Raw genomic sequence first — 25,395 nt, forward strand, 5'->3', positions numbered from 1 at the left:
ATTTATCTATGATGGGAAGTATCATACCTAAAAATTGATAAATTATTTACAAAAGGAAAATCATATTTTGACTTTCACAATTTGACTCTTATCTTGTACTCCCTGATGTAGGTTAATGTAAAACATTAATTAATGTATCACTATTGATTTCTTTGAAATAATAGATGTCTAATATTAAACATTTTTGTGTTAGTGATTTTAAAGAACATATTAAATAAATAATTGATTCGTTATACTTAATATTACATATTTTATTTTTGTTATAGTATAAGAAATGCTTAATTATATTTTGGAGCGTGTGTGTGGTGAGGGAATAAACTCATTAAAATTTATAAAGTAATATATTAACGTACATTTTCCAAAAAAATCAAACGCATATTTAATTATTTTAATTATTAGTTGAGTTGAATAAGATTAATAAAATTAAAGTTTTTATATAATTATAACAATTTTCTTTCATATTAAAAATAATATTTATGTTTAATGTTTTCCAAGAAAAAACACATGCTCAATAATTTAATCACTAATAGAGTTTAAATAATAAAAAAAAAATTAAGTTTTTATATTAATTTTATTTCTTTTTATATTGAAAACAAAAACTGTGTTCAACTGAATCTAAAATATTCTTCCAAAAAATATATTTAAGTATATTTTTCACATTACATTAAAAATTCAATCTAAAAGTTTCATTAATTTGATCAAATAAAATAGATATATTAAAACTATCCTTTGTTTGGATAGGAACACAGATGGAAATGAAAATAAAGAAAAAAAAGTAAAAAAGTTAGTAGAAGTTACGTAAAAAAAAAATACTATGAAAAATAATGAAATAATTACTCATAATAAATATAAATAACTTGGTCTTTATGGATGTAAAGTTATATTCTCTTCAACTTTTCACTATGAATGGTAAACTTTGTGGCATAAAACCCATATAGGATGATTCTCTCATTTGCTTTCTCGAAGTCAAATCAACTACGACAAGAAAAACATTCTAAAAAAGACTAAGAAGAACAACTGAAGGTCGTATTTTTTGTAATATTCTGCTCATCACCTTTAATTCATAAACGTACCATGAGTAATATCTTTATTTACCAATAATTTTAAATGGTATAATATTTTTTTATTTGTTAAATAAATCTTTGTTATATTTTTAAAATGTTAAATAGGTCATTATTTATATTTTTTCAAATATTAGGATGAATAAGACAAAAATATCAGAGGTAAATATAAGAGAAGTTATACTTTATGAATTATTGTATATTTATTTGTGTTTAAAGTTGATTTGAATTTGAAATTGAATGACTAAGTTTATATATGCGTGAAACTATAAATTTGATGACAGTCTTATATTAATTTTGGAGTGTTGTATGGTCAGTTTTAGTTTAAATATACTCAACTCATTAAAAGATGCATGTGATATCAAGTAATTTACTTAATATTGTAACAAAAGTTATATTTGGTATCAAATTCTTAATATCTGTGAATTCCTTTTTCTCAGTTAACTATACCAAATGGTAGGGTTAAATTATAAAATGTTAATTTCCGATAAATATCCAACAAGAATTTGTGTTTTTCATTCATAACTCATATTTTATAGGTTTCATTACTTTTTTGTTTTGTGATTTTGTGGTTGCTTCTTTGACTCGTTTCTTGATTATAGAACGAAAGAAACAAGGCTGGGCTAGGTTCTTAAGACCAAGCCCAAAAAGCAGAGAATCATTATAAGAGTTGAGAATTGGGCCGAAAAGTTTGGGCTTGAGTGCTTGTTCAACCTTCAATGGTTTAAATCAAGGTTTGGATATACATGTTTTTTTTTTTTTTAATGAAAAACTTATATAACTTTTGTTTATCCCATTTATGTTTTCAATGGACAAAGTGTGACCACGAAAATTTTCATTTATTTTTTATTTTGCAGTTTAAGAAAAGTCTGTCCATCAATTTTTTCTTGAATATTCTCTCTGTAATAGAAAACGAAAGAAAATTATCCAAATACGTTTTTGCTCATGTAACTTGCACAATTTCGTTAATCATTTAAGAAATAATAATAATAGTTTAGGCACTTCAATTAAATATGCAAAAGTAATGCATTTAAAAAAAATGCAAAGGTAGGAACTCCATGCATGCGCCTCATTTTAGGTTTTAGCGAAAAGTTATTTAACTGTCTACGAAAAATATCAGTAACATAAAAATTAACGGTAAATAAAATTGAAAATCAGTAAAAAGAAAAGCATAGGCAAAAAACAAATGGCTGAAAGCAAAATCAAACTAATAACTAGGTAAAAAAATCTATTAGAAAATCATAATATTTTTTATTATATAAAATCCAAGACGTTGATTATATCTCTTATTTTGTTTGTCAAAACTTCTAAGATGGAACAAATGAGGTGGATATAGTGTTATCCTTCTATCTTTCTTTTTCTTCATCTTCTCCGCAAATATGGTTATTGTTTGATACCCACACACACAAAAATGTGATGTTAAATATTAAACATAATTTTCCTTTTCTATTTTTTCGGTACTAAATAGCTTTGACCGGCAAGGAGAATTTAATTAAAATCCAAAAACGAAAATTTATGCCCATAAAAAAAGTGTGTGACCGTGAAGAATGGAAGTTAAAGCCAAATTTAGGGTATGCGAATAGAAGCAGATGAAGTAGGGCACATTTGAAGAGTCACCGCTCGTTAGATTTGGCAAAGAGGCAATAAGACAAACCAGCTTTATCCGATGAGCCATAGATCGAAGGGGACACGTGTCGTGCGGTAATTGAATTGTGGAGAAATGGAAGGAACGGTGGTGATGCGTTACGGGTTTGTGGTGTGGGAGGGTGAAATCAGGGCTTTAAAATCGTAAATTCTCAAAGGATATTACATCCGTTCACAATTCAGTTTTGAACCTAAAGAGCGGGTCGCTGAGATCGGAGAAACCTTTCTTCCAAACGCCATCTCCATCTCCTTCTTCAGGTCACACTCTCTTCTCTCCTCTTGCATTCGCCGTTTCCATTTAATCACCGTCGTTATCTCGCATTATGCTAGTTATGGTGGAATTCTGATTCTTATGTTCTTATTGTCTCGAGTTTTTTTTATAACGAGTCTATGAAATCTGTGTTCGGATTATGGAATCGGTGGGATTTGTTGAATTGTTTATAGTTATGCAGCTTAATATATAACCTGTTTGATAATATCGCAATCTTCAAGTGTCAGAAATGGCTGTCTGATTGTGTTTAGACAAGTCTCGTTAAACTCATATCGAAAAAATAGCTGCTGAAGTTGCGGTTTCGTGTAATCCGCCGAAATTGCAGAAAAATATAGCTGCCGCGGCTGCATTGTTATGCATGCTGCAAGTTGTTTTTAAAAATCTTGAATCTAATGTGAAGGTTCAAGTATTATGTCTCTTCTTCCGATAAAATAAAATATTATATAATAGTATTTATATAGAATTTAATTGTGATTCGCAGTGAATGTGTATATTTTAGTGTGAATAGTTTATGTGTTATTTGCATTAAAAATGGATTATAAATATTCAAGATTGACGAAGGCTGAAATGGTTCTCCACTCTAATTAAATTGAATGTGAGAAAAGTTATGAAATGTATCAGGTTTATTTTTTAAGGAAGCTTCTCATTAAACATTTTAAGAAAAAAATAAAAAATGGAATTAGTTTCTATTTAAAAAACAATCTCAGACATAAATTCCTGTTTTATTAACTAAGGGTGTATCTAGATTCTTGGGTGATTTAGACATAAAAATTTTCGGATGACCATGTGAAGTAAAGATATCAAACAAGAGAATGATTCCCGTGATTTAGGCCTCTTTAGGTTATATCATAAATTCCCGAGATTGCATTGCATGTGCAACATTTGTTTAGATTGTGTATGTGAAATGTCTCTGCTCTCAACGTGCTGAGCGGCTTTTTTTATCTTTATTTTCTCAGATCTTTAAATAGAAAATGGCAGATGGTGAGGATATTCAGCCACTCGTCTGCGATAATGGAACAGGAATGGTCAAAGTAAGATTCCTTGATGGTTATATTTCCAATACTTTTTGTTTCATGAAGTGATTAACGGTACCTTTCCCCTTCATTTGATTTACCGCGAGTCTAATGTATTCCAATGTTTTAGGCTGGATTTGCCGGGGATGATGCTCCAAGGGCTGTGTTTCCCAGCATTGTTGGTCGTCCCCGTCACACTGGAGTGATGGTTGGCATGGGCCAAAAAGATGCATATGTTGGGGATGAAGCTCAGTCCAAGAGAGGTATATTAACCCTGAAGTATCCCATTGAGCACGGTATTGTGAATAACTGGGATGACATGGAGAAGATCTGGCATCACACCTTCTACAATGAACTCCGTGTTGCTCCCGAGGAGCACCCAGTTCTTCTCACAGAAGCACCTCTCAACCCAAAAGCTAACCGTGAAAAAATGACCCAAATTATGTTTGAGACCTTCAATACCCCTGCCATGTATGTTGCCATCCAGGCTGTTCTGTCCTTGTATGCCAGTGGCCGTACAACTGGTTAGTCATTTCTTCTTCGAGAAAAATATTCTGTTCCATGTTAGGTATTGTGTAAAATTGTTAAGCTGGTCAATCATCTTTAATGCTCTAAGAAGGCCCTTTTTATTAATTTGTGCAGGTATAGTTCTGGACTCTGGAGATGGTGTCAGTCATACTGTCCCCATTTATGAGGGCTACGCTCTTCCTCATGCCATCCTCCGTCTTGACTTGGCAGGACGCGATCTCACTGAAGCTTTGATGAAGATCCTTACAGAACGTGGTTATTCCTTCACTACCACGGCTGAGCGTGAAATCGTAAGGGATGTAAAGGAGAAGCTGGCTTATATTGCCCTTGATTATGAGCAAGAGCTTGAAACATCAAGAACTACCTCCTCTGTTGAGAAGAGCTATGAGTTGCCCGATGGACAGATTATCACCATTGGCAATGAGCGTTTCCGGTGCCCTGAGGTTCTCTTCCAACCATCCATGATCGGAATGGAAGCTGTTGGCATTCATGAGACCACTTACAATTCAATCATGAAGTGTGATGTTGACATTAGGAAGGACTTGTATGGCAACATTGTTCTCAGTGGTGGTTCTACCATGTTCCATGGTATTGCTGACAGAATGAGCAAGGAAATCTCATCTTTGGCCCCTAGTAGCATGAAGATTAAGGTCGTTGCTCCACCTGAGAGAAAGTACAGTGTCTGGATTGGTGGCTCTATCTTGGCTTCTCTCAGCACTTTCCAACAGGTAAATAATTATTTAAAGACTACGAGTTATTTTAATTCAAATCAAATATTCCTGTGAATAATATATACTGCAAATTGCACAATGTGGGGATACTAATATAAGGACATCATGTTTGAAATGCAGATGTGGATTGCAAAGGCTGAGTACGATGAGGCTGGTCCATCAATTGTACACAGGAAATGCTTCTAGTTTTTATATTTTATAAAAATTTTGGGTTGTTAAATCAGTTACTGGATTGATGACGGAGTAAAATTCTTTGATTTTATATTTTTTAATATTGGCAATTGAACGGTTGATTTTTTTGGCACGCCTCTCCTCTTACTCTTATACTTTCATCTAGATGATAAGGATAATCTTAATTATTATAATGGGCTAGCAAACTAAAAATTACTAATATAGCTGCGGCTATCAGATATATACCTTTTTTAATACAGTTTTTAGTATTAAAATTTATTAGACACATTAAATTCGAGGATGAAATATATTTTAGTTTTTTTTAGACAAAATTTATTATATTGGTTCACTTTTAATAATAAATTTAAAACAATATAATACATAAATAATTTAGTCAATTTTTTTTAAGTAAAATAAAATTAATTGTAAAATTGAAATTGTTTAATTTAAAGGTCGAGTCACTTATAATTGGAAGAAAAGTTTAGATCATTAGGGCTGGTGTATTGAATGCATAATAAGAAAAAAAAATATTATGATATGCTAAAATACGACTATGAAATGATGAAAATAAGTCAATTTCAAACCATATCAAATGTTTAATACACAATAAATTATGTTTAAATGAAACTTTTTTTTTATTAAAATTACATTTATTTTTCTCAAAGTTGACTTTTAATTCAATTTTTTTCATAAGTTATGAAAATGATTATAATTAATTAAATTTTAAATAAATTATGGAACATGATATTTTATTTATATACCTATTTTTAGTTTTATAAAGAATTTATATAAGATTTTAAATTTTAATTAATATCTAATAATTATTTAAATTTGTATTTTAATAAATAGGTATAAATACATATTTGGTACTCCAACTTTTTCGGAAAGTTCAATTTGGTACCCGAACTTTAGCAATGTTCAATTTGGTACCCAAACTTTTTAAACGGATTTATTTTGGTACCTTCCGTTAAAAACTACATAACGCCGTTTGGCTTCTGTTGAGATGGCAGTGTGCTGGGGATACGTAGTAGAAACAATGGTTCAGATAAAATGAATTGTAATCCCCCTTTATTTGTAAACTTTAAGTGCCCTATTTTGTGGAGAGTGCCCTAATAGGTGGTTTTCTCTTCTTCTGATTTTTCTAGACGTTGAAGAAATATCAAGGGCTCAATCATCTTCCTCTTGCTCTCACAATTCATGGTTAATGCGAATCAAAGCTTGTCATGTAATAGTGGTGGCTGTAGAAAAAAAATATATCAGCACTCATTCATCAACTCAAATATAAAAAGCAGGAAAGAAAACTCACCTTCACAACCAAATATTCTTCTTCCACTGCCAAAGTTCCGTCTTCCACCGCTGAAGCTTCTTCTTTCTTCTTCCCAGCTTCGCCCTCTCCAACGAACGGAAGGAAATCTCCGTCCTTATTCTCCGATCACCGAACACAAATCAACCATCGAACCCTAATTCCCAAATTTTGCTTCTGCCCTACTTTTCCATTCTGCAAATTTTTCGATTTCACATCCCTAATTTTGTCCCAAATCGACAACAACGATTTTCTAAAATTTTTTACTTTGAATTTTTTTTTTACCACAAAAACCACGTGCCTAACCATTGTTTCTGCCACGTATGCCCTACACAGTGCCACCTCAACAGAAGCCAAACGGTGTTACGTAGTGTTTAACAAAACGTACCAAAATAAACTCGTTTAAAAAGTTTGGGTACTAAATTGAACATTCCTAAAGTTCGGGTACCAAATCGAACTTTTCAAAAAAGTTGGGGTACCAAATCTGTATTTATACCTAATAAATAATATAGTTTACCTTTTTGTGTCACAATAATTATAAAAATAAATGTATATGAGATAATGTTAAATAAAAAATTTGATTTATATATATATATATATATATATATATATATAATTTTATTTATATAGTTCTCTCCCTTTAAATCTAACTGAGCCGTTTGAGGGATTTTCAAAGGTATGAGTAATTCAGTTTTATGTATCTTAATCAAAACTCAAGTGAAGAGTAAAGAGGAGGCTTTGCTTGTAAAATATTGATGGTGCGACTATGTATGATAAAATATATTAGCTTATAAAATATTAAGTAAAAATATAATGTTCTCAATTTTCTAAAAATGTGAAAAATCATATTCCTTTAGATCCTGTCGACGAATGGTTAAACGATTAAAACATACTGTTTTTGTTAAATATAAAACTTAATGAAAAAATATGATTGAAAATAAAACAAGTGTAATCTAAAATAAATAAAAAATGTTTTTAGATAAATCTGAATACACACTTATAAGTAGATTTTATTGGATAGAAATCAATCTTAATTGTAAACAATTCTTTAATAAGTAAGAAATTTATAACCATTCATTCAATTTGATTATAATGTTTTTTTAATGGTATAGTAAGAACCAGCTCCCTACAATGTTGTGTAAAATACATTGTTATAATGGATTACTTCACAATACAAGTAACATTTATAAGAAAATTATAACTACCTAAAATGCTGCCTAAAATACATTGTTAGAACAGCTCAGTTTACACTGAACATTTATAAGGAAAACACTAAATTATTACACAAATCTTATTCCTACTTATAAAGCTAATCAATCTTCTATTCTTCACTATTATAAATTGACATCTAAAAAATTCTTTTATTTTGTTTTATTTTCTTCTGTCTAATACCAAAACCTTTCTTGACTAACTATTTTATTTATTTATCATCCAATCAGAATCTATCACACACAACAACTTTATCAACTTTTATAGAAATGAACTCAACTTTTTCACAAGTCTTAAAAAGATTAATCTACCAAATAGCTACCTAATTTTTGTTTCCTTGAGACCACACAGCACAAGCAAAAGCGCGCACACACGAAGTGATGACATACACGCGGCATCATCAAGTCAGTGCAAAAGTCAAGCTTTGTTCTTTTGAAAATGATCCATCAAACACACCCTTCAATGGAAAATCATCACTGAAAAAAAAAAAACAAATAAATATCCATCAAACACACCCTTCAATTTTCCCTTACTCTAACTTTTTCATAAACTATGGTGGACCTTCTTCGACCTTCACATCTTCTTCTTCTTCATGCCTTCTGAGACGCTCTGCACTTCTCAACTCAACCACCCCACCTCATGGCCATGGATGAGTATGAATGTGATGAGAAGGTCCACGTGGCAGTTGGGAAGTCCCTTAAGAAAGGCACCACTTTGATTCAATGGTGTTTCACCCATTTCAGAAAAGCACAGATATGCTTACTTCATGTTTACCAACCTTCTACTATGATCCCTACACTGTGTAAGTCTTCGTCTTTGATATTCATGTATGTGCATTTCTTTTGAATTTGGATATCTTTCTCCTTTGAGTTTTGCTGTCAATTTAGCTCCTTTTCTATTTGGGCACTTTGGTAGTTGAATTATGGTATATTGGTTATTTATTGAGAAATTTTCGTCATATCCCATGATTTGATTCGCGTAAAGTTGAAATCTTGTGTGCAGTGGGAAAATTGCCAGCATCCCAAGCTAGTCCTGAAGTCGTGTCTGCTTATAGAATAGAGGAAAGGGAAGAGACCAAGAGGCTTCTGGAGAAGTACTTGAGCCTTTGCAGTGCAGCTAAGGTATTAATTTTGATGCTGATTTCTGCATGTTGATCTTCACTATGGTTAATTTTTTTGTTGATTTCACTTATGATGGAAGAAGCTGCTTATTTTATGGCTTTTGGAAATGTTATCATGCTGTTTTTATGTTTTCTCCCTTCAGAATATATGAGTATCTATAACTGAAATTTGCTTTTGTTAAAATTATCTCATTATGTACTATATGTAATGCAAGTTGTGAGAAGACTTGAATTATTAATGGTCTTTGTTAAAGTAATTTGTTTTCAGGTTAAGGTAAGTAGTGTCGTTGGTGAAGCTGATCAAGTTCAGAAAGGGATTGTGGATTTGGTTACTGTGCATAATATCAGGAAGCTTGTTATTGGAGCAATAACCCCAGAAAAGTAAGTGATGCCATTGATCACCAATAAATTCTGTCAGACAGAGGGAATGATTATTCACTTCTATAATCCTTCATAGTTCATAAATGTTGATGCTATTCTCTTATCTCTGTGTTTATTTCCTATGCTCTTATAACTTGAACCATAAAATATACTCCTGTTATTTTCTCACCTTTTCTGTCATAAAAGGGGTTAATAATCTTTCCTTTTTACAAAAAAAATGGAAAAATGCAGTTGCATGAAAATCAAAAGGAATTCTAGTAAAGCAAACTTTGCTGCCAAAAATGCTCCTCCATTCTGTGAAATATGGTTTGTCTATAAAGGAAAACACATATGGACAAGAGAAGCTTCTGAAACTCCTTGTTTTGTACCTTCGCATGCTCAACCTGAGACTACAACGGCAGAGAGCTTGAGTTGTAGATCTTTTCAATATGGTACAAATGAATTAATCCATTCAGAATGTCTTCAATCAAATTCTGCAAGGGCTACAAGAAGTACAGTTCCAAATGTAATCATTGAAGCAGAATCCACCTTTTCATCCAAATCATCCAGTTGTAGTAGTCATTGTTCTCCCCAACATTCAGAGCTCGAGGAAGAAACAATAGATAGTCAACTTATTGAAGTTAATGCTGCAACAGACAAGGCCCTTGTGGAGCTGTTGAAGTGCAGAACGTTGGAACTCAAAGCCATTGAGGCCATTAGTAAGGTAAGCATGACCTAATCTAGAAGTTTTGGGCTTCTGATTGTACAGACAAATTATTGTTTGCCAATGAGGGTTCAAGTATACTTTCGTACATAACTAAGAAACATTGGTAAAGAACTAAGGCATGAAGACTCAAGAGAAAAGCCATTTGAAAGATACTAGGATTCTGTAAATAAATTTTCTGAAACATGAATGTTTAGTAAAACTTGTAGAACAAACCAGTAAGTAGGTAGCAAGAACTGGTTTCCACAGATTCATTAAAGTGCCAAAATTTATGAGTCCAGCTTCATAACTGGAATTTTTTTGGTGTTGTCCTCTGCTTAGCATTAACAATACATTGATGTTGGTACTTTAAAAATCTCTTTGATATATTTCAAAACATCAAAATCAGAACCAAAAGTGTATTTTAAAGACATAACACAGGAGAAACACAGAAAAACCCAGAGAATCCAAATTCCAAATTTATTGTTGTGAAATTTCATGGACACAAGGCAATGCACTTTCACTACATATCTCCAAATTAATGGCTAGTGGTGATATTTAGTATATAGTTTTTTTCTGATATTTCTCAGGGCTTCTATTCCAACACGAGTTATTAATCTTTCATCAGGTGAACTTGTTTGAATCTGCCCATGCACATGAAGCAAAGCTCAGAAAAGAGGTTGAGGATGCAGTGAGCGCTACAATAAAGGAGCAACGGATGTTGTTGGAGGAGAAAGAAGAAATTGCTAGTGAACTGGAAAGGACCACAAGAAGTATTTCCCTTCTAGGAAATTGTGCACATGAAATCAACAGTAAGTGTGATGAAGCTGCAAAGGAACTATCACTAATTCAAGCATCCTTCTCAAGCTTGCAGAATGAAAAGCAGGAAATCAGGCGACAGAAAATGGAGGCTCTGCACTGGCTTGAGCGGTGGAAAAGTTGTGGACATGTTGGAGCAGATCACTGCGATGGGATTATTGGATTTGCCGAAGAATTTCCAGAGCTGGCAGAATTTCCATTATCAGATCTCCAAAACGCTACATGCAATTTTTCTGAGAGTTTCAAAGCTATGGAGGGTGGATATGGTTCTATTTACAAGGGAGAAATGTTGGGTAGAACAGTTGCTATAAGGAAGCTCCATTCACACAACATGCAAGGATCGACAGAGTTTCAGCAAGAGGTCAGTTTTCCCATAACAGCCTTTCTGCTTTGAGATATGTATCATAAATTCTTTAGAGTATCAGTGATGAAAACAGAATTTAGAGGCTTTTGTATTTTCAATTGGTTTCACAGCTGCAACAACCACAATTCATCTCCTCAATAATCCTTTCAAAAGGTAATTTAATTAGGCCCGTAATAGCTTGTCTTATAAACACTTAAGTAGTAGATCCCAGACCAATCCTATGAAATATATATCCTTGCATAACTTTGGATGATATTGGTTTTTGTATCATAAATACCATCTAGTAATTTCACCACTGAGAATGGTTATATGAATGGAAACAAATCAATGGATTCTCCTTCTCCATCACCATTATAATGAGTTAAAGTATCCTCATCTTTCGTAACTGGTTTTAGTTACAAAATGTATGAATTCTATGAACTGTGGAAAATGAATTTCTGTCTTAATAAGTTATCCTATTTCTTCTTTTGGTTTGACTGTCTAACGTATGCAGATAGCATGCTTGTTTGATCCAACCAATGTTTATGCTTGTGAGACCAGGTTCGAGTTCTTGGTAGGCTCCAGCACCCTAATCTGGTTACTTTGCTTGGTGTTTGCCCTGAAGCCTGGTCCTTTGTATATGAGTACTATCCCAATGGAACTCTTCAAGATTACCTATTCCGAAAGGGAAGTCTTCTCCCTTTGACATGGAGTATCCGAGCACGATGGATTTCTGAAATTGCCAGAGCTCTCTGCTTCCTACATTCTTCCAGACCTGAAACTATTATCCATGGCGGTCTGACACTTGAAACTGTCCTTCTTGACACTGGACTTGGTTGCAAGCTATGTGAATTTGGGTTCAGCAGGCTGGTGAAAGAGGAGTCACTTTCTCTTCCTAGTTTTCACTTGAGCACCGAGCCAAAGGGTTCTTTTTCATATACAGATCCTGAGCTTCAGAGAACTGGAGTACTAACTCCTAAATCTGACGTATACTCTTTTGGACTCATCATTTTGCAAATTCTCACTGGTAGGACACCAGTTGGATTAGCTGGTGAAGTCCGCAGAGCAGTTTCATGTGGAAAATTGTCTTCGATTTTGGATTCTTCAGCCGGAGAATGGAATTGCACCGCGGCAACACGGTTGGCTGAACTGGGATTGCAATGCTGCCAACTGAACAGCAGAGACAGACCAGAGTTAACACCTTCTCTAGTGAGGGAACTGAAGCAGTTGTATGTTTCAGAAGAGCCACCAGTGCCATCTTTTTTCTTGTGTCCAATCTTTCAGGTAACTGTTCCTTTTGTTATTTATAGAACTAGATTTAGTGGTAATATTAATGCAATGGCTCAAATGAAATACATACATAGTATTGGCTATAATATTAATGCAGTGAGTTGAAGAGAAAATTTACAAGATCTTCATCACAGTTGTTGTATTCATGTGGGTCATGTTTTTTGGTGCATTCTTCAGGAAATAATGCATGATCCGCAAGTTGCAGCAGACGGATTTACTTATGAAAGGAAGGCCATTAGTGAATGGCTGGATAATGGGCACGAAACTTCTCCTATGACTAATTTAAAGTTGAGTTACTTGCATCTCACTCCCAATCATGCACTTCGACTTGCTATTCAAGGCTGGCTTTGCAAATCTTGAGGTTCCGTTATTAATTCATCTATCAATGTTGTAAATATCTACATATCTATTTTTTACATCATTGTATGGCCTTTCTTTATTGCATTCTAATTCAAATCAATCACTCTTTAGGGTTTAATCATACAAGGCATGTTAGGGTGGGAGAGATTGTAGGTTCAACTACTCATGTTAACAAAAACTAACAACTAACATTTACCGATTAAAAAGAAAAAAAAGAATACAGGTTTGTTGGTTTCTATTGTTTGTGCTTTCCAATGATCAGAGATGATAAAGCGGATTAAGTCTAATGGGCCAATTTGCTTGCTCGTCATTAATTTAACAAGGTGATTAACATTTTTAGTAAAGATACTAATTATCTCCATTTATAGGATCAGATATTAATCAATCTTTTAAAATATATATGGGTGTGGTGGATGATTTTGTCATGATACCACTGGCCAATAACCTTATCCTTCTCTAATCATTATATATTAGTCCATTCGATTATGCTTTTGGTAGACTAATAGTGATGGACTGAAAAAGATTGATATTCTTGAATTTTGTAGTGTATGATTTACTGACACAGTAAAATCTTATGAAAATGCTTTAATCTATCTTGAACTCAATCAAACCATTAATACATTCTTAATAAACAAGATGCCATTTTGCGTAGTTAATGAATGGCTGTCTGTGTCCCAACTTGAAGACAGTTCTTTGAGCGCCTATGTGATTATGTTAAAGTAAGGTTGAATGTCTGCACAGATTATGGTCTCCCATGTGTATTTATAGAAGAAAAATATAAGAACAATAAATTTAGTTTCTTTTCTAAGTTAAAATTAATCGACACTCCAAATTTGGAGGAGTGAAACGATAGAATTTTATTAAAGGTTAAAACCACTTAGCTCATCATATTTTTTTTTTCTACTTGCATGAAAAATTATCTGAATAGATTCAAAATATGGAAAAATACATTACAAAATGGCAAAAACTGTCTTCTTTGTTCGGTAAAAAACCGTGATATGGAGGGGAACTTCTGGCAGTAACACAATGGTTACCCATATTCAGGAATGGAAAATTCAATTTGCAGACAACTTGGACTTGTTGGCTTCATTTAAATCTCCAAATTTGCTTCAACACCCTTGTAGTATTCCGTCTCTAGCAGAAAGCAGTGAGGCAGTGCCATGCAATTCAGTTGAATTAAAGGGGTGTTCATCTTCTGTTCTGATGATTCCAATTCTGGAATCCTCTTCACCACAATCCAAAAGGGGTTTGGACTCACCTTTCATGTTCCATAGATGGAACTCCTCCTTTCTAGGCTCCTTGTTTTCTTTAGCATTTGTTTCTGATTTCTGAAGCATTTCATTGTTGCCTAGATCATCCTGGTATCTCTTGTCTTCCACACTATCCAAGGACTTGAAAGTTCCACCTTCATGGCCAAGAGATTTCACAGCTACTGTGTCCACATCCACACCATTGTTTGAACAAGAGGACTTGTTTTCCTGATCTTCATTGTTGTTCAAGTCTGAGTCATATCTCTTGAGTGTTGCTGGCATTGATTTCTCACGTAGAATACCTTGTGCTGGAGTTGACCGATGGGGAAAACTTCCAAAACCTTCGATTCCTCGAGATAACCTTCTAGCTTGTTTTCTCTCTTCCTTCAGAAGAGTTACTTCTTCCAGCAGATTCACTATCCTCTCTGATTTCTTTCTGACAGTTAGGCCCCAATTAAACCTGCAAACACTCAAAATGCACTCATTTTGTCTTGCAGGACCAGTTTCAAGAGAAGGAAAATTAACAAGCATATATTTTTCTGTAAGAGTTGCAAAATAAGAACATACCCACTTACCCAGTGTCATCAATATACTGAAAACTTTTCATCTGGCTGATGACATTTTTGTCACTCTTGAATTCCTCAGCAACACTCTCTGGTCCTTGAGTCAACAGGTGCTCAAGCACGATCAGGGAATTGTAAGAGACCCTCCAATTCTTCTTTTCAAATTTCAGGAACCTGTTTCAGATTTCTAACAGTCATTCATCCATGATGGGGAAATTGACCCCAAAGTAGGAAACATGTTCAGGAAAACAAAAGGGACCAGGAAAAACCTTTTATGCAGAATCTCCACAATCCTCCAATAATCATCTAGCTCAAAAGCAGCCCTTGAAATTGATCTGAGAGTTCTGGAATCTGGAGCCCATGGATTTCCACTAGTTGCCTCTTCTGTCATTCTGCAAATGGTAAAACACATCCACAAAGAGAAAAAAGAAAGATGTATCAGAAACCCTGGAACTAGTCTTGTTATGGAACAAATAAAAGGGTGATCATTGATCAAAATGACAAATCAAAATCTCACTGATGATGTCGTAAAAGAATTAGACTTACAGTTCTGCAGGGGTGACATCTGTTAGAGCTAATCTAGCAGTTTTGATTTTCTCCTTGAGGAAGAAAGAAGCTTGCTTTTTGAATTCATGGAACAAGGGCGTGCTCATTTTGCTGGTGCTAGTTTTGTTCAACGATCCTGGACATATCTAAACTTATTCCATTTGGGATGGCACAGAGTGAAGAAAAAAAAGGGAGAAGAGAAAGTGGTTTTGGTTTGAGTTACGACAAGTAAAAAAAGCTGAAGTTACAAGTTACAAATTATTCAACCAGACACCAAAATCAACACTATTAATTATCAAAATGACGTGAAACTGCGGCAATACTGATACCTCGAGGAAAAAATAATCAATCTAAACCGTACAGTGATTTATGAAAACAAAGTATGAGTGACTTTTGTGCTTGGACTTTGCATACACAAATTTAATTATTTTTTGCAGATTACGCTTTGTCAAGTTGCAATTACTCTAGTTTTTGATTTTTTTTTTCAGTATTTGAAATTACAAACGCGTACGTGAGAATAAGTCAACATCTTGGGGATTGTTGGGGTAGTTATATTTGAATTTTGAAATTGATTATTGTGAATAAGTCAAAGTTTAAAAGTTTTTCCCTCTTTCCAGAAGGGTTATCAGTACGTGGGTGCTGGTTTGCCAAACATTAATGTCAAAATCTTGACATTGTGGACCACAATACCACATTCATTTTCATATTTTTTTTTACATCATATGTTATTTATGATGAACATCTACATCGATTATTTAAACATAAGACCAATCTATCGTATATATCGTATATAAATGGATATAAATCTCATTTTATAAATTGAGTATTGTAAGGTTCAATTAGACATAAAGTCTATTTCTTAACATGATACTAAAGTTTTCTGTTAGAGTTTGTTTATCCAAACTCAAAATGTATATGTCTTTGCAAGAAAGGGTATATTGGATGTTCTATTTTATATCAATTAGGGATAAAACTAATTTACAGTATATTAATAGGTACAAATTACATTTTGAGGTTGAATTAGGTTTAACGTATGCTTCTTTGACTATTTATGTTATTTTGTTAATATTTTACGAGCTTAAGCCATGGACACAGCACCGTACTTTATATGGTGAAGGGGTTGAACGCAGGTTATGTCCAAATAAGCATGCTTCACGAGAGTTTCTGAGTTTTTTGGACATGGCAATTGAAGTGTTGAGAGGTCACAGTCAATGAGATATAGTTTATTGTGAGGATCCATTAGGGCATTGGAAATTTCGCCCAAATTGATTGAACAATGATTTCTCAGTTGTGGCGGCATCGAATGACACGTTCCTATTAATTTTATAACCCTAAAGACGGTCTTCTACTAAATTTCTCAGTTCTTGAATTGACTAGCATTACCAAATTATTGTTAGTTTTGGAACAAAATAGAGAAATTTCTGGTGAAACAACAAAAACATAATCAGCACTTTGCACTGAGCACCAATTGGTGGAGCCTGACGTAATTGCGTTATATACAATGGGTTATTATATTGCCTTCGTCTTATGTTTTTGTTATTTAACGTGACGTGTATTTTGAAAAATAATAATTTCATAAATTGACTTTTTTTAAATAATTGCATAAATTGACATTTTTTTAAAAATAAAAATCCTTGTTAAGAGTGGCAAAACACGAGTTAACTCAGGAAGGACAACGATGTTTTTTGACTGAATGTAACCAAGTACAATATAGGAAAGATTTTAGTGGGTGGTGATAACTTTATTTATGTGAAAAAAAAAATGTTATTGTAATCATACATATCTCACGTTAACTAAAAGATAAAACATAAAACGAATTTATAATATATAAATAAATATAAGATTAGATTAGATTTAATAACTCAGGTTTTTGAAAAAAAAAATTAGGTAATTACATTGTCCACGATACTGACCTAAAGTGTTTATTGATTCAAATGGTTAAATATTCTTTTTTATATTTAAATGGTTAAATATATTTTTTGTCATTCAAGTTTTAGTAAATTTTGATATTAGTTTCTCTTTGAAATTTTATTCCAATTTAGTTCTTTATTTTTAAAAATGCGTAAATTTAGTCATTCTTACTAATTTTTGTTAAGTTTACTTGACATTTTAAACACATTGTATGATAATATTTGAATTAATATTGAAATGAAAATGTGTCAAACAGTGTAAATAATTCAAATACTATAATGAAATGTGCTTGAAACGTCAGATAAATTTAATACACAATTTGATTAAAATGATTAAATTTACATATTCTTAAAGATAAACTACTAACTCTAAGTTTCACTTGAGGATAAAAACCTATTTAACGCTTATCTAAAAACTAGCTATATTGGATCAGAAAGAAAGGAAAAATGAATTTATTTATTGAATTAATAGGATGAGTTATGGTGAGGGAGAGAGAATGCAATAAATTGGATTTATTGCAGATGGATGGTTTTCTTCTCCATCAAAATGAATGCATATGAAACAGTGACATGGAATTTAATGACACTTATAAAGTGACAGATAGTATTCATTTGGTGCGTATTTAATTCTCTCTTAAATGGTAGTTACCAGTTACTACAATTTTTAATTAATTTCCTACCTCGGTAGTATAAGTAGTAGTAGAAAGGTAGGAAATAGCACACCTACGTGTCTTTACAAGGATTACCAATCTTAATTATCAATTTCACTTATTTCAAAAATCAATAAAGGAGTAGGAAAAGAATGAAAAAGATAACAAAATTAAAGAAACTTTTTTCATTGCTATTTTTATCCTTGAAAAAACTATTTTAAAATATTTTTCGTGGAAATTGTATAAATTGACAGGCTTAGATGGTTGTTTTCAACCGTGTATTTCAATACATTATTTTTTTCAAAATTTTAAATATTAACCATTTTTATGAAATTACATTAATTTTAAAATTTCTGATATAAAAATAGTATTATAAAAAGTTTTTAGTTATCATTCTCTATATAGGAGTGGACTCAAAAGTGGCCACATTAAATTGCAAGACTAATCTTTTAAGGATCTAAAAAAACCAGTTAATAAGTAACTCCCTAAAATATTCAAAAAACTATTTGTGTCATACATTGTAAATTTGGTAAAATTAGGTCAGATATAATTCTTTCAGTTTTTAATATTAATTTTAATAACACTCAATATATATGACTTTTACCTTTTCTAGATACCAATTGTCATTCATAATTATTTATGCATTTTTATTTTTTTTTAATTTACATGTATTTTTAGTTCAAAACATAAATAGACAATACTTTTATTTAATGAAATCAAACACGGTTAAATTTTACTAGTACTATCACAAGAAATAAATCATGTACAAAATCTAAGATGATTATTGTATTTTCTTTTATGTTCATGTTTTAATAATAACTTATAAGGTAATTTAATTTATAAATTACAAAATATTTACCCCGTGGACCCTCTCCAATTGACATGGCCTTAAATTCCTAAACCACAAGGCATTATTACAAAAGTTTGATCATCACTTGAATTGTCGTTTGAGTAGGAGCAACCTGCAACGCGCAATTCAATTTTTGTCCCAGCTCATAAATTAACTATTGGGATGAGTGATTATATTATATCATACATATTTTTTGTGTGTTGCGTTGAAATTTTAAAATTGAAGTAATGTTTATAAAATAATGTAGAAAATAAACTACAGAGATATGAATTCGATATACTGTCAAAAGTTTAATAATGAATGGCTTTATTTAGAAACATAGCATTCAACCTTTTATTTATGCATAAGAAATTATTTGGTCAAAGATAGTTTTTGAATAGACTTGCGTACGGTGATAACTGCAGAAAATGGACTAATGCTTATTTTGGTGGAGATTGCTTACTTTCAATTCATGGTTCATTGAACCCTTTCGTGTGCAATTTGTAAGTGTCGTCAACGACTGAACCCTTGAATGGTGGAAAAAAGAAGAAGAAAGAAGAATTGAGGTCAAATTCTAAAATTCAAAGTTGATTGCGATAAACAGCGTGCCTAATACGAAATCGCACCACATGTTTCCCTTTTATCAGAAATGGGCAACAACAGAACAAAGCATCATCTGGTTTAAATTGGACACACGTAAGAGAGGGAGAAAAAAGACCCATTTGGGTGAAGGAATATCGCAACACCAAAAAACAAATGCCATATTGCAAATAGTGCTTGATCCACATCAAATTGAAAAGGCAAACAAAACCTGCATGAACCTTGGGGCCATGCTGTAGTAGGCATTTTGGAATATGTTGTATTGTTTTTTATGTTTTGAATGGAAAAAGATGCTGATGCACAGATAACTAGCCCTGCCATTTGCCAACCAGAGTTGCAGAAAGTGATGGAGGGGCCTAGTGCTTTCTGCACGACCAAAACATTGTTAAGGAATGACTTTTATTACAAAAATTACAATTTTATGTGAGTTATAATCAACAAAATCATCCAGCTTTTACAACTTTACAGTCCTCACCACCCACTTAATTGCACAGCTAAGTACTCTTCTCAGACCTTAGTTGTTGTTTTACAAAAAGGTGAGTAGGGAGGGGAAAAACAGCAAAAAGGATTCCTCACCCTTCGGCACTATATATAGATATAGATATATCTCATACCTCTCTCCCTTTCCATTTTTTTGGTATATGATAATATATATGGTTTTCATTTCAGTATACTTATTTATACACATGATCTCCATATTCTTCCTTCCAAAGAAATAACAATGATGGAAACATCATCATGGTAACGGCGCCTATCACCCTGTGGAATTTCGAGCAACTCGTGAAAGACCAACCCTGAAAATAAACATGCCAAAAACATCAGTTTGTAGAATCAAATTGTGAGATTTTTGAAGTGAAATTGTGGTTTGTTGTTGTTGTTGTTGTTATTAGTACCAGCTTTCTTTGCAGCACGAAATAACACTTCTTCAACCAAATGCTGAGCCGGGTCTCCCTCGGGTTGCAATGTGATGAAATGCTCAACTTCAGCCACTGCTTCTTCGTTTGACAAGTACTGATAGAGCCCATCGGAGCATAGAATCAAAAATTTGTCCTTTGGACCTAATCTGTGGTGTTTTAGATATGGTAGACAGCTGATGTAAGAAGAGTTTCCCACGTAGTCTATTCTAAACATCTCTAGAAGTGCGTTGTTCCACTTGGGCTGCAAAAGATTACCACCACAAATAAGAAAATGCAGAAGAATAGTGTCCATTTAGAGCATACAAAATGCTGCACACATTTCTAAAGATGCACTTCAATATTCCGCTTTCTGATAAGAGGAACTAAGTTACCAATGTGTGACTAATTTTTCACTCTGCGATCTAACTTGAGTATCACAACTAATACCAGTAATAACAATTTTATAAATCCTTATAATCCAAGGATCAGGCTAGTTATTGGATTAAGTAACCTTCTGTGGCAACAAAAAGAAATGTGGAAGAGGGTATAACTTGTTATAGCAATATATGAAAACCATTTCATTTGTTGTTGATTCCCTTGCCGTTCATGTTAAAGACACATATGAATAATTGAATACATTTGGATATATCAGTAAACAATAGGTACCAACCTGTTTGAGAAACCCGGCACCAAATGCTCGTGTAACCTTGAGAGAACCCTTAACACGGTCATTTACAACAGCACACGGATCATCCGGGTGCTCCTTTTTAATTCTCTGGATTTCCTGAAATAGAAAGCAGAAACTCCCAATAAAGACATGCAGCAAAACAAAAAACTGCTAAAAAAGGTAATCAAACAGAGGCAAACAACTTACTTCTTCAACACTAGTGCTATGATCTTTTGTGAGCTGAATCGCACTAAGACTTGGAACCAAGTTGGAGTTATCAACATCCCAAGATTCAAGATCATTCATCGTCTCCTCATTGATCCTCTCCAAGTCCTGTCTGATCTTGCCGAGCCAATAATCAGGCTCAGCCTTCTGAGCCAGCACAGCGCGGCTATCCCCCACATTCATGACGTAAACATCCTCCCCCTTCATCAACATCACAAGAACACAAGAACCCATCAAGGCAAGTTCAGGATTCTCCATCACCATCTTATCCGCAACATCAAGGTAAGACTCCTCAGTCTTCCTCAGAGCCCGTGAAAGAGCTTCCAAAACATCCGCATGATTAATAGAACTTGCTGCTCCACCACATCCTGATCGGCTTGAATTCAGTTGCTCCTTCAATCTCCGATCAAGCTCTAACCTCTCCCTGTCCCACTCACACTTCCACCTCCGTTGATTCTCCTCCCACTTATTCGCAGCACCTTTGTACTTGTTCCTCGAATTCCTACCTTTCTTACTAGTACTCTTATTACAGTTACTATTTTCATGTTCAACACAGTGAGAGCATGCATCTACTGCATCTGCAACGTCTGTGACATCCCGCAACACCTCCTCTTTAGGCGTCGAATTTTCCGGGGCAGACCCATCATCCCACAACAACCCTTTCAGCTCCTTGTGCACCGCCGTGTAGAGATTCGAGAGAAGGTAATCGGGAGCATCGGGTCCGTTGAAACCGTCATAGATCCCCACGAAAACCCATCCGTGTTCCTCAGACACAACAACATGGACACGATCTTCCCCTGCTTTCCCCTGAGCCCACTGAAGATTCTGACTCTCCATAGATTCATCGTCCTCCAAGCTCCCCTCACTGCTCAAATTCACACTCAGATTCTCATTATGCTTCTCCGCCGCAGCCACCATCCACTCCGGCTCCTTTACAACCACTCCTTTGATCGGAGCCACAATCGAGTTCTGCCCCCGAGAGAGAGTCTTCGAAATCGCCCTCTGCAAAACACGAATCCACCGACCCTTCCTCGTTCTCACTCTCAAACCCAATCCCAACCCTAAACCCATCCCTCCGTGCGAGAAGCTTCTCGGGAAATGATCCGATCCGTTTCCCTCCCTCTCCATCGGCCCCGAAAAAAGCCCACGATCGATGGGCCCCGACATGAACCCGCGCTCGATGGGGCCCGACATGAAACCCCTCTCCAGCGGGCCCGACCCCGGAAACCCACCACCGCCCAGGTTCCCCGAGAATGGCCCCGAGTTCACCAGGTTCCGCGGAATCGGTTGCAGAGGAAGCGACGCGAACGACGTTGAACTCTCGAAAGCCGCCGCTCGGTCTATGCAACCGTATGAGTACAAGTCCACGAACGCCGTCGATAACGGCGTGGATGTGTTAGCGCTCACCGAAGCGCCAGAGATTGTTCTGAACGTCGTTGTTTCCTCCGAGTGCACCTTCGATGACGATATCCGGGTCGGGTCGGGTCTAACGTAGCAGAAAGAGTGACCCAAACCCTCGTCCAGAGGCTCCGTTATTAAAATGGATATATCCTGCTTCCGACGTCCCCCACCGTTATTTCCGGTGAAGCACACCGTTAACTTCCCTATGCCGTTTCCCATCGGAACACAAAAACCACCAAAAAAGAAAAAAAAAATAACACAAGCTCTAACGTTTCTCTCGCTGTTACTCGCTACAAGACTCTGCTCATGGTGGATTGGTAGAGAAGATGAAGAACTTGAGACAGAGAGAGAGAAGAAGATGTGAGAAGAAAGAGAAGTTGAAGTTGAGATGAGATGAAGAGAGTTAGAGAGAGAGGGCGTTGACTTTGGAATAAAGTTTTTTTTTTAAATAAGAAAATGCACTTGCTTTTTTTGCTTGGTGATTTTATGCACAGAAGAAATTAAAAATTGGGGATTTTTTTGGAGTGGGGCGTTGACTATGTTGAAGATAAAGTAAAACTCAAAGGTTTATGTCCGGTTTTGCTATCTCGTTCAATGTTCGCGTACGTTTTGTTTGGAGCGTGGAGCGCACGCGCTGCGGCAAGTGGACGAGATTCGCGTGGGAGGGTCACGGATGGGAGCGATGAATGATTCTGATGGCGAGAGCGTTGTCGTGTTCGTTTGTTGTGTCTTGGGAGAAAAAATGGAGGGTGAAATTTAAATGAGGGTCATAAATTCTGGTTTAGAATCGAAAAGTCAACACGGGAAAAAAATGTTTTTAAAGCTGTTTTTTTTATCAAGATCTCGTAAAGCGTGACACGGGCGCCGTTGGATCAAGCGGAGGGTGTCGAAGACATGAAGGTTGACTGTCCACGTGTCTCTCTCCGATTGCTCTCGTCTGATAATTTGTCAACTTTAGGTTTCCCGAGAGCTCGTAATATATATATTTAATTTATTTGAAAAAAGAAAAAATAGAAATAAAAAAATGTCAAATATTTCGGCTTTTTGTTTTAATTGAAATGAGAAAAGGGTAATGTAGAGAGAGAAGGAAAAAAAGTTGGGTAACCTTAATTGAATGTGCTGGTGGGGTGGTTTGATATTAGTAATGCTGCCATCACTGCATAGCCTGAATATTTAGGTAATTTGACTAATGTTGATTTAAATGTAGCCCATTACTCCATTGACTTTTTTTGTAATTACAGATTGAATTCAATGTTCATATTTGGAATGTGTTTCATCATGTTTGGCTCTCAACCCATACTTTATTTGTTTATTGTATATGTAATGTTGCATTACAATTTCAAGACATTTTTTAATATTTGATAGTAGAGTGGATTATTAGCCTAGTTTTTAAAAGCTTTTCTGAGAGTGGACTTTTTAAGTACATAATGTAAACATATTTAGGTGCTTCCACGTCAACAATTAAATTCTGTAATGTAATTAAGTCTTATAGAAGAAAAAATGAACTTGACTTTTGCAATCTGCCAGAACATGGTTCTCAAGATTTTTCTTACTTTCAAAGTCATATAATTTGTCCTTCCCAGTTACACAATTCATGAAACGGGTTTTGGGATATGGTATATTCCACTAAAAATTTCTTCTTTTTTTAAGGATCTTGTTGTAAATATTTTAAATATAGTTTTACATAATACTTTTACTAAAAAATTATCAATTTTTTACTTGACTAAAATTTATCAATTATAAAAAGTACTTCTTACCTATCTTCTTTTATTTAATTTAACATCGGTTTTCGCGATTTCTAGATAAAATTCCGAGTTATACTTGCATTGGTTTATTATTATTATTATCATTACTATCATTGATTAGAAAGAAAAAGAGAAGGGTCTGAAATCGATTATAGTTTTGTTTTGACATTATATTCAAAACCGCGTGTCATGATTAGATTTTGCAGTGTAATTTTCACTGTAGAGGAAATTTATATTGAAGAGGCAATAAGGGTCATCAGTTTCTAATGATTTTTTTTCCACGATATTGGAGTATGAACTTAATTCATAAAATATATTAATTTATTTGTTTAAGATAATAAGTTTTGAGTTTTCTTTAAATTATTTAACTTTATCATTTTAATAAATATAAGATTTAGATTTATATTAAGATAATCGACAAAATCAAAATTTATAATTAATAAATAAAAACATGGATGAGGCCACCATAGTTTTTGCGTGAAAATTAAGTTTTCAATCTAATTTATAAACACTATACTTATCTAACATGTATTACTTGTACCGTTAACTGAACATATTATTTTAAATAACAAAAACTAAATATGTTTTAATTATTAATCGCATAAACGTAAAAATAAAATCTAGAAGTTTTAATGCCTATTTAAACATTTTCCTTTTAAATATTTGAGAATGTTAATTTCGTTGTATGTTTTTGAAAATAACATTTAAAAAAAATCAAAGCAAATATTTACTTACACTTTTATTATACATAAAAAAAATTGTTTAGTTTTCAGATTTAGATTTTTATTTTTACTTTTACTTTTTTTCTAGTTTTCTCAAATTTTGGAGTTACACACCTCTTCTTATTGAGAACTAATTTCCAATAATTAATTAACTAAAATTAACACCAAACCATTTAACTTGAGTTTTTCATTAATTGTTTGACATTTAATTTTTTTTTTTTAAATTTGCATGTTCTAATTATAATTTGTATTTCTGATTCTAAAATTAAATAAAAAATGAATGAAATTTTAATTTGAAAATTACATACAAATTACATTAAAAATGATTGCACTAAAAATCATATTTAATTTTATTTGTATAATTTAACTTAATTAATTAGTTGAATTGACTAATTACTTAAATTTGGATTTAAATTTTTAGTAAAGTACCGTTTTCACCCTCCGTTACGTTCTAATCTTATCTTC

At 33.6% G+C, this 25,395-nt stretch overlaps 4 protein-coding genes across 5 annotated transcripts; 2 read left to right on the top strand and 2 right to left on the bottom strand.

Moving 5' to 3' along the window:
• The first annotated feature begins 2,699 nt into the window (after positions 1–2,699).
• On the top strand, positions 2,700–5,552 carry LOC114170638 (actin-like). Its single transcript, XM_028056162.2, has 5 exons — positions 2,700–2,963; positions 3,933–4,007; positions 4,120–4,513; positions 4,632–5,245; positions 5,369–5,552. Exons 2-5 carry the CDS (start codon positions 3,948–3,950, stop codon positions 5,432–5,434), a joined length of 1,134 nt encoding a protein of 377 aa, XP_027911963.2. The 5' UTR covers positions 2,700–2,963; positions 3,933–3,947; the 3' UTR covers positions 5,435–5,552.
• A 2,808-nt stretch (positions 5,553–8,360) lies between these two features.
• Positions 8,361–13,052, top strand: LOC114169203 (U-box domain-containing protein 33-like). Of its 2 annotated transcripts, XM_028054243.2 has the most exons (7): positions 8,361–8,733; positions 8,934–9,052; positions 9,320–9,432; positions 9,664–10,135; positions 10,743–11,294; positions 11,838–12,560; positions 12,744–13,052. In XM_028054243.2, exons 1-7 carry the CDS (start codon positions 8,571–8,573, stop codon positions 12,924–12,926), a joined length of 2,325 nt encoding a protein of 774 aa, XP_027910044.2. In that variant the 5' UTR covers positions 8,361–8,570; the 3' UTR covers positions 12,927–13,052. The 2 variants fall into 2 exon arrangements, with proteins under 2 accessions (XP_027910044.2, XP_027910045.2); XM_028054244.2 differs by lacking the exon at positions 8,361–8,733 and having other exon boundaries at positions 9,306–9,432.
• Positions 13,053–13,884: 832 nt separating this feature from the next.
• On the bottom strand, positions 13,885–15,664 carry LOC114169204 (epsin-3-like). The gene is made up of 4 exons (XM_028054245.2): positions 15,286–15,664; positions 15,009–15,131; positions 14,752–14,913; positions 13,885–14,636 (listed from the first exon to the last, which is right to left on the bottom strand). The coding sequence occupies exons 1-4, from the start codon at positions 15,390–15,392 to the stop codon at positions 14,036–14,038; spliced, it is 993 nt and encodes a 330-aa protein (XP_027910046.1). The 5' UTR covers positions 15,393–15,664; the 3' UTR covers positions 13,885–14,035.
• A 3,992-nt stretch (positions 15,665–19,656) lies between these two features.
• LOC114169472 (putative protein phosphatase 2C 4) lies at positions 19,657–22,881 on the bottom strand. The gene is made up of 4 exons (XM_028054632.2): positions 21,045–22,881; positions 20,841–20,954; positions 20,168–20,432; positions 19,657–20,068 (listed from the first exon to the last, which is right to left on the bottom strand). The coding sequence occupies exons 1-4, from the start codon at positions 22,680–22,682 to the stop codon at positions 19,953–19,955; spliced, it is 2,133 nt and encodes a 710-aa protein (XP_027910433.2). The 5' UTR covers positions 22,683–22,881; the 3' UTR covers positions 19,657–19,952.
• Between the last annotated feature and the right edge of the window lie 2,514 nt (positions 22,882–25,395).

Source organism: Vigna unguiculata, chromosome 11 (genome assembly GCF_037176805.1).
Source record: "Vigna unguiculata cultivar grain cowpea cultivar isolate G323 ecotype 2 chromosome 11, ASM3717680v1, whole genome shotgun sequence".
Classification (NCBI taxonomy): Eukaryota; Viridiplantae; Streptophyta; class Magnoliopsida; order Fabales; family Fabaceae; genus Vigna; species Vigna unguiculata.

Coding starts and splice junctions, on each gene's coding strand:
- LOC114169204 (XM_028054245.2), bottom strand. CDS start 15,392: ATGAGCACGCCCTTGTTCCATGAATTCAAAAAGCAAGCTTCTTTCTTC. Junction 14,914..15,008: donor GTGGAGATTCTGCATAAAAG/GTTTTTCCTGGT, acceptor AATCTGAAACAG/GTTCCTGAAATTTGAAAAGA. Junction 14,637..14,751: donor CAGTATATTGATGACACTGG/GTAAGTGGGTAT, acceptor GAGTGTTTGCAG/GTTTAATTGGGGCCTAACTG.
- LOC114170638 (XM_028056162.2), top strand. CDS start 3,948: ATGGCAGATGGTGAGGATATTCAGCCACTCGTCTGCGATAATGGAACA. Junction 4,008..4,119: donor ATGGAACAGGAATGGTCAAA/GTAAGATTCCTT, acceptor CCAATGTTTTAG/GCTGGATTTGCCGGGGATGA. Junction 4,514..4,631: donor TGCCAGTGGCCGTACAACTG/GTTAGTCATTTC, acceptor TAATTTGTGCAG/GTATAGTTCTGGACTCTGGA.
- LOC114169203 (XM_028054243.2), top strand. CDS start 8,571: ATGGCCATGGATGAGTATGAATGTGATGAGAAGGTCCACGTGGCAGTT. Junction 8,734..8,933: donor TACTATGATCCCTACACTGT/GTAAGTCTTCGT, acceptor TCTTGTGTGCAG/TGGGAAAATTGCCAGCATCC. Junction 11,295..11,837: donor CGACAGAGTTTCAGCAAGAG/GTCAGTTTTCCC, acceptor TTGTGAGACCAG/GTTCGAGTTCTTGGTAGGCT.
- LOC114169472 (XM_028054632.2), bottom strand. CDS start 22,682: ATGGGAAACGGCATAGGGAAGTTAACGGTGTGCTTCACCGGAAATAAC. Junction 20,955..21,044: donor ATAGCACTAGTGTTGAAGAA/GTAAGTTGTTTG, acceptor TTTCTATTTCAG/GAAATCCAGAGAATTAAAAA. Junction 20,433..20,840: donor GTGCCGGGTTTCTCAAACAG/GTTGGTACCTAT, acceptor AATCTTTTGCAG/CCCAAGTGGAACAACGCACT.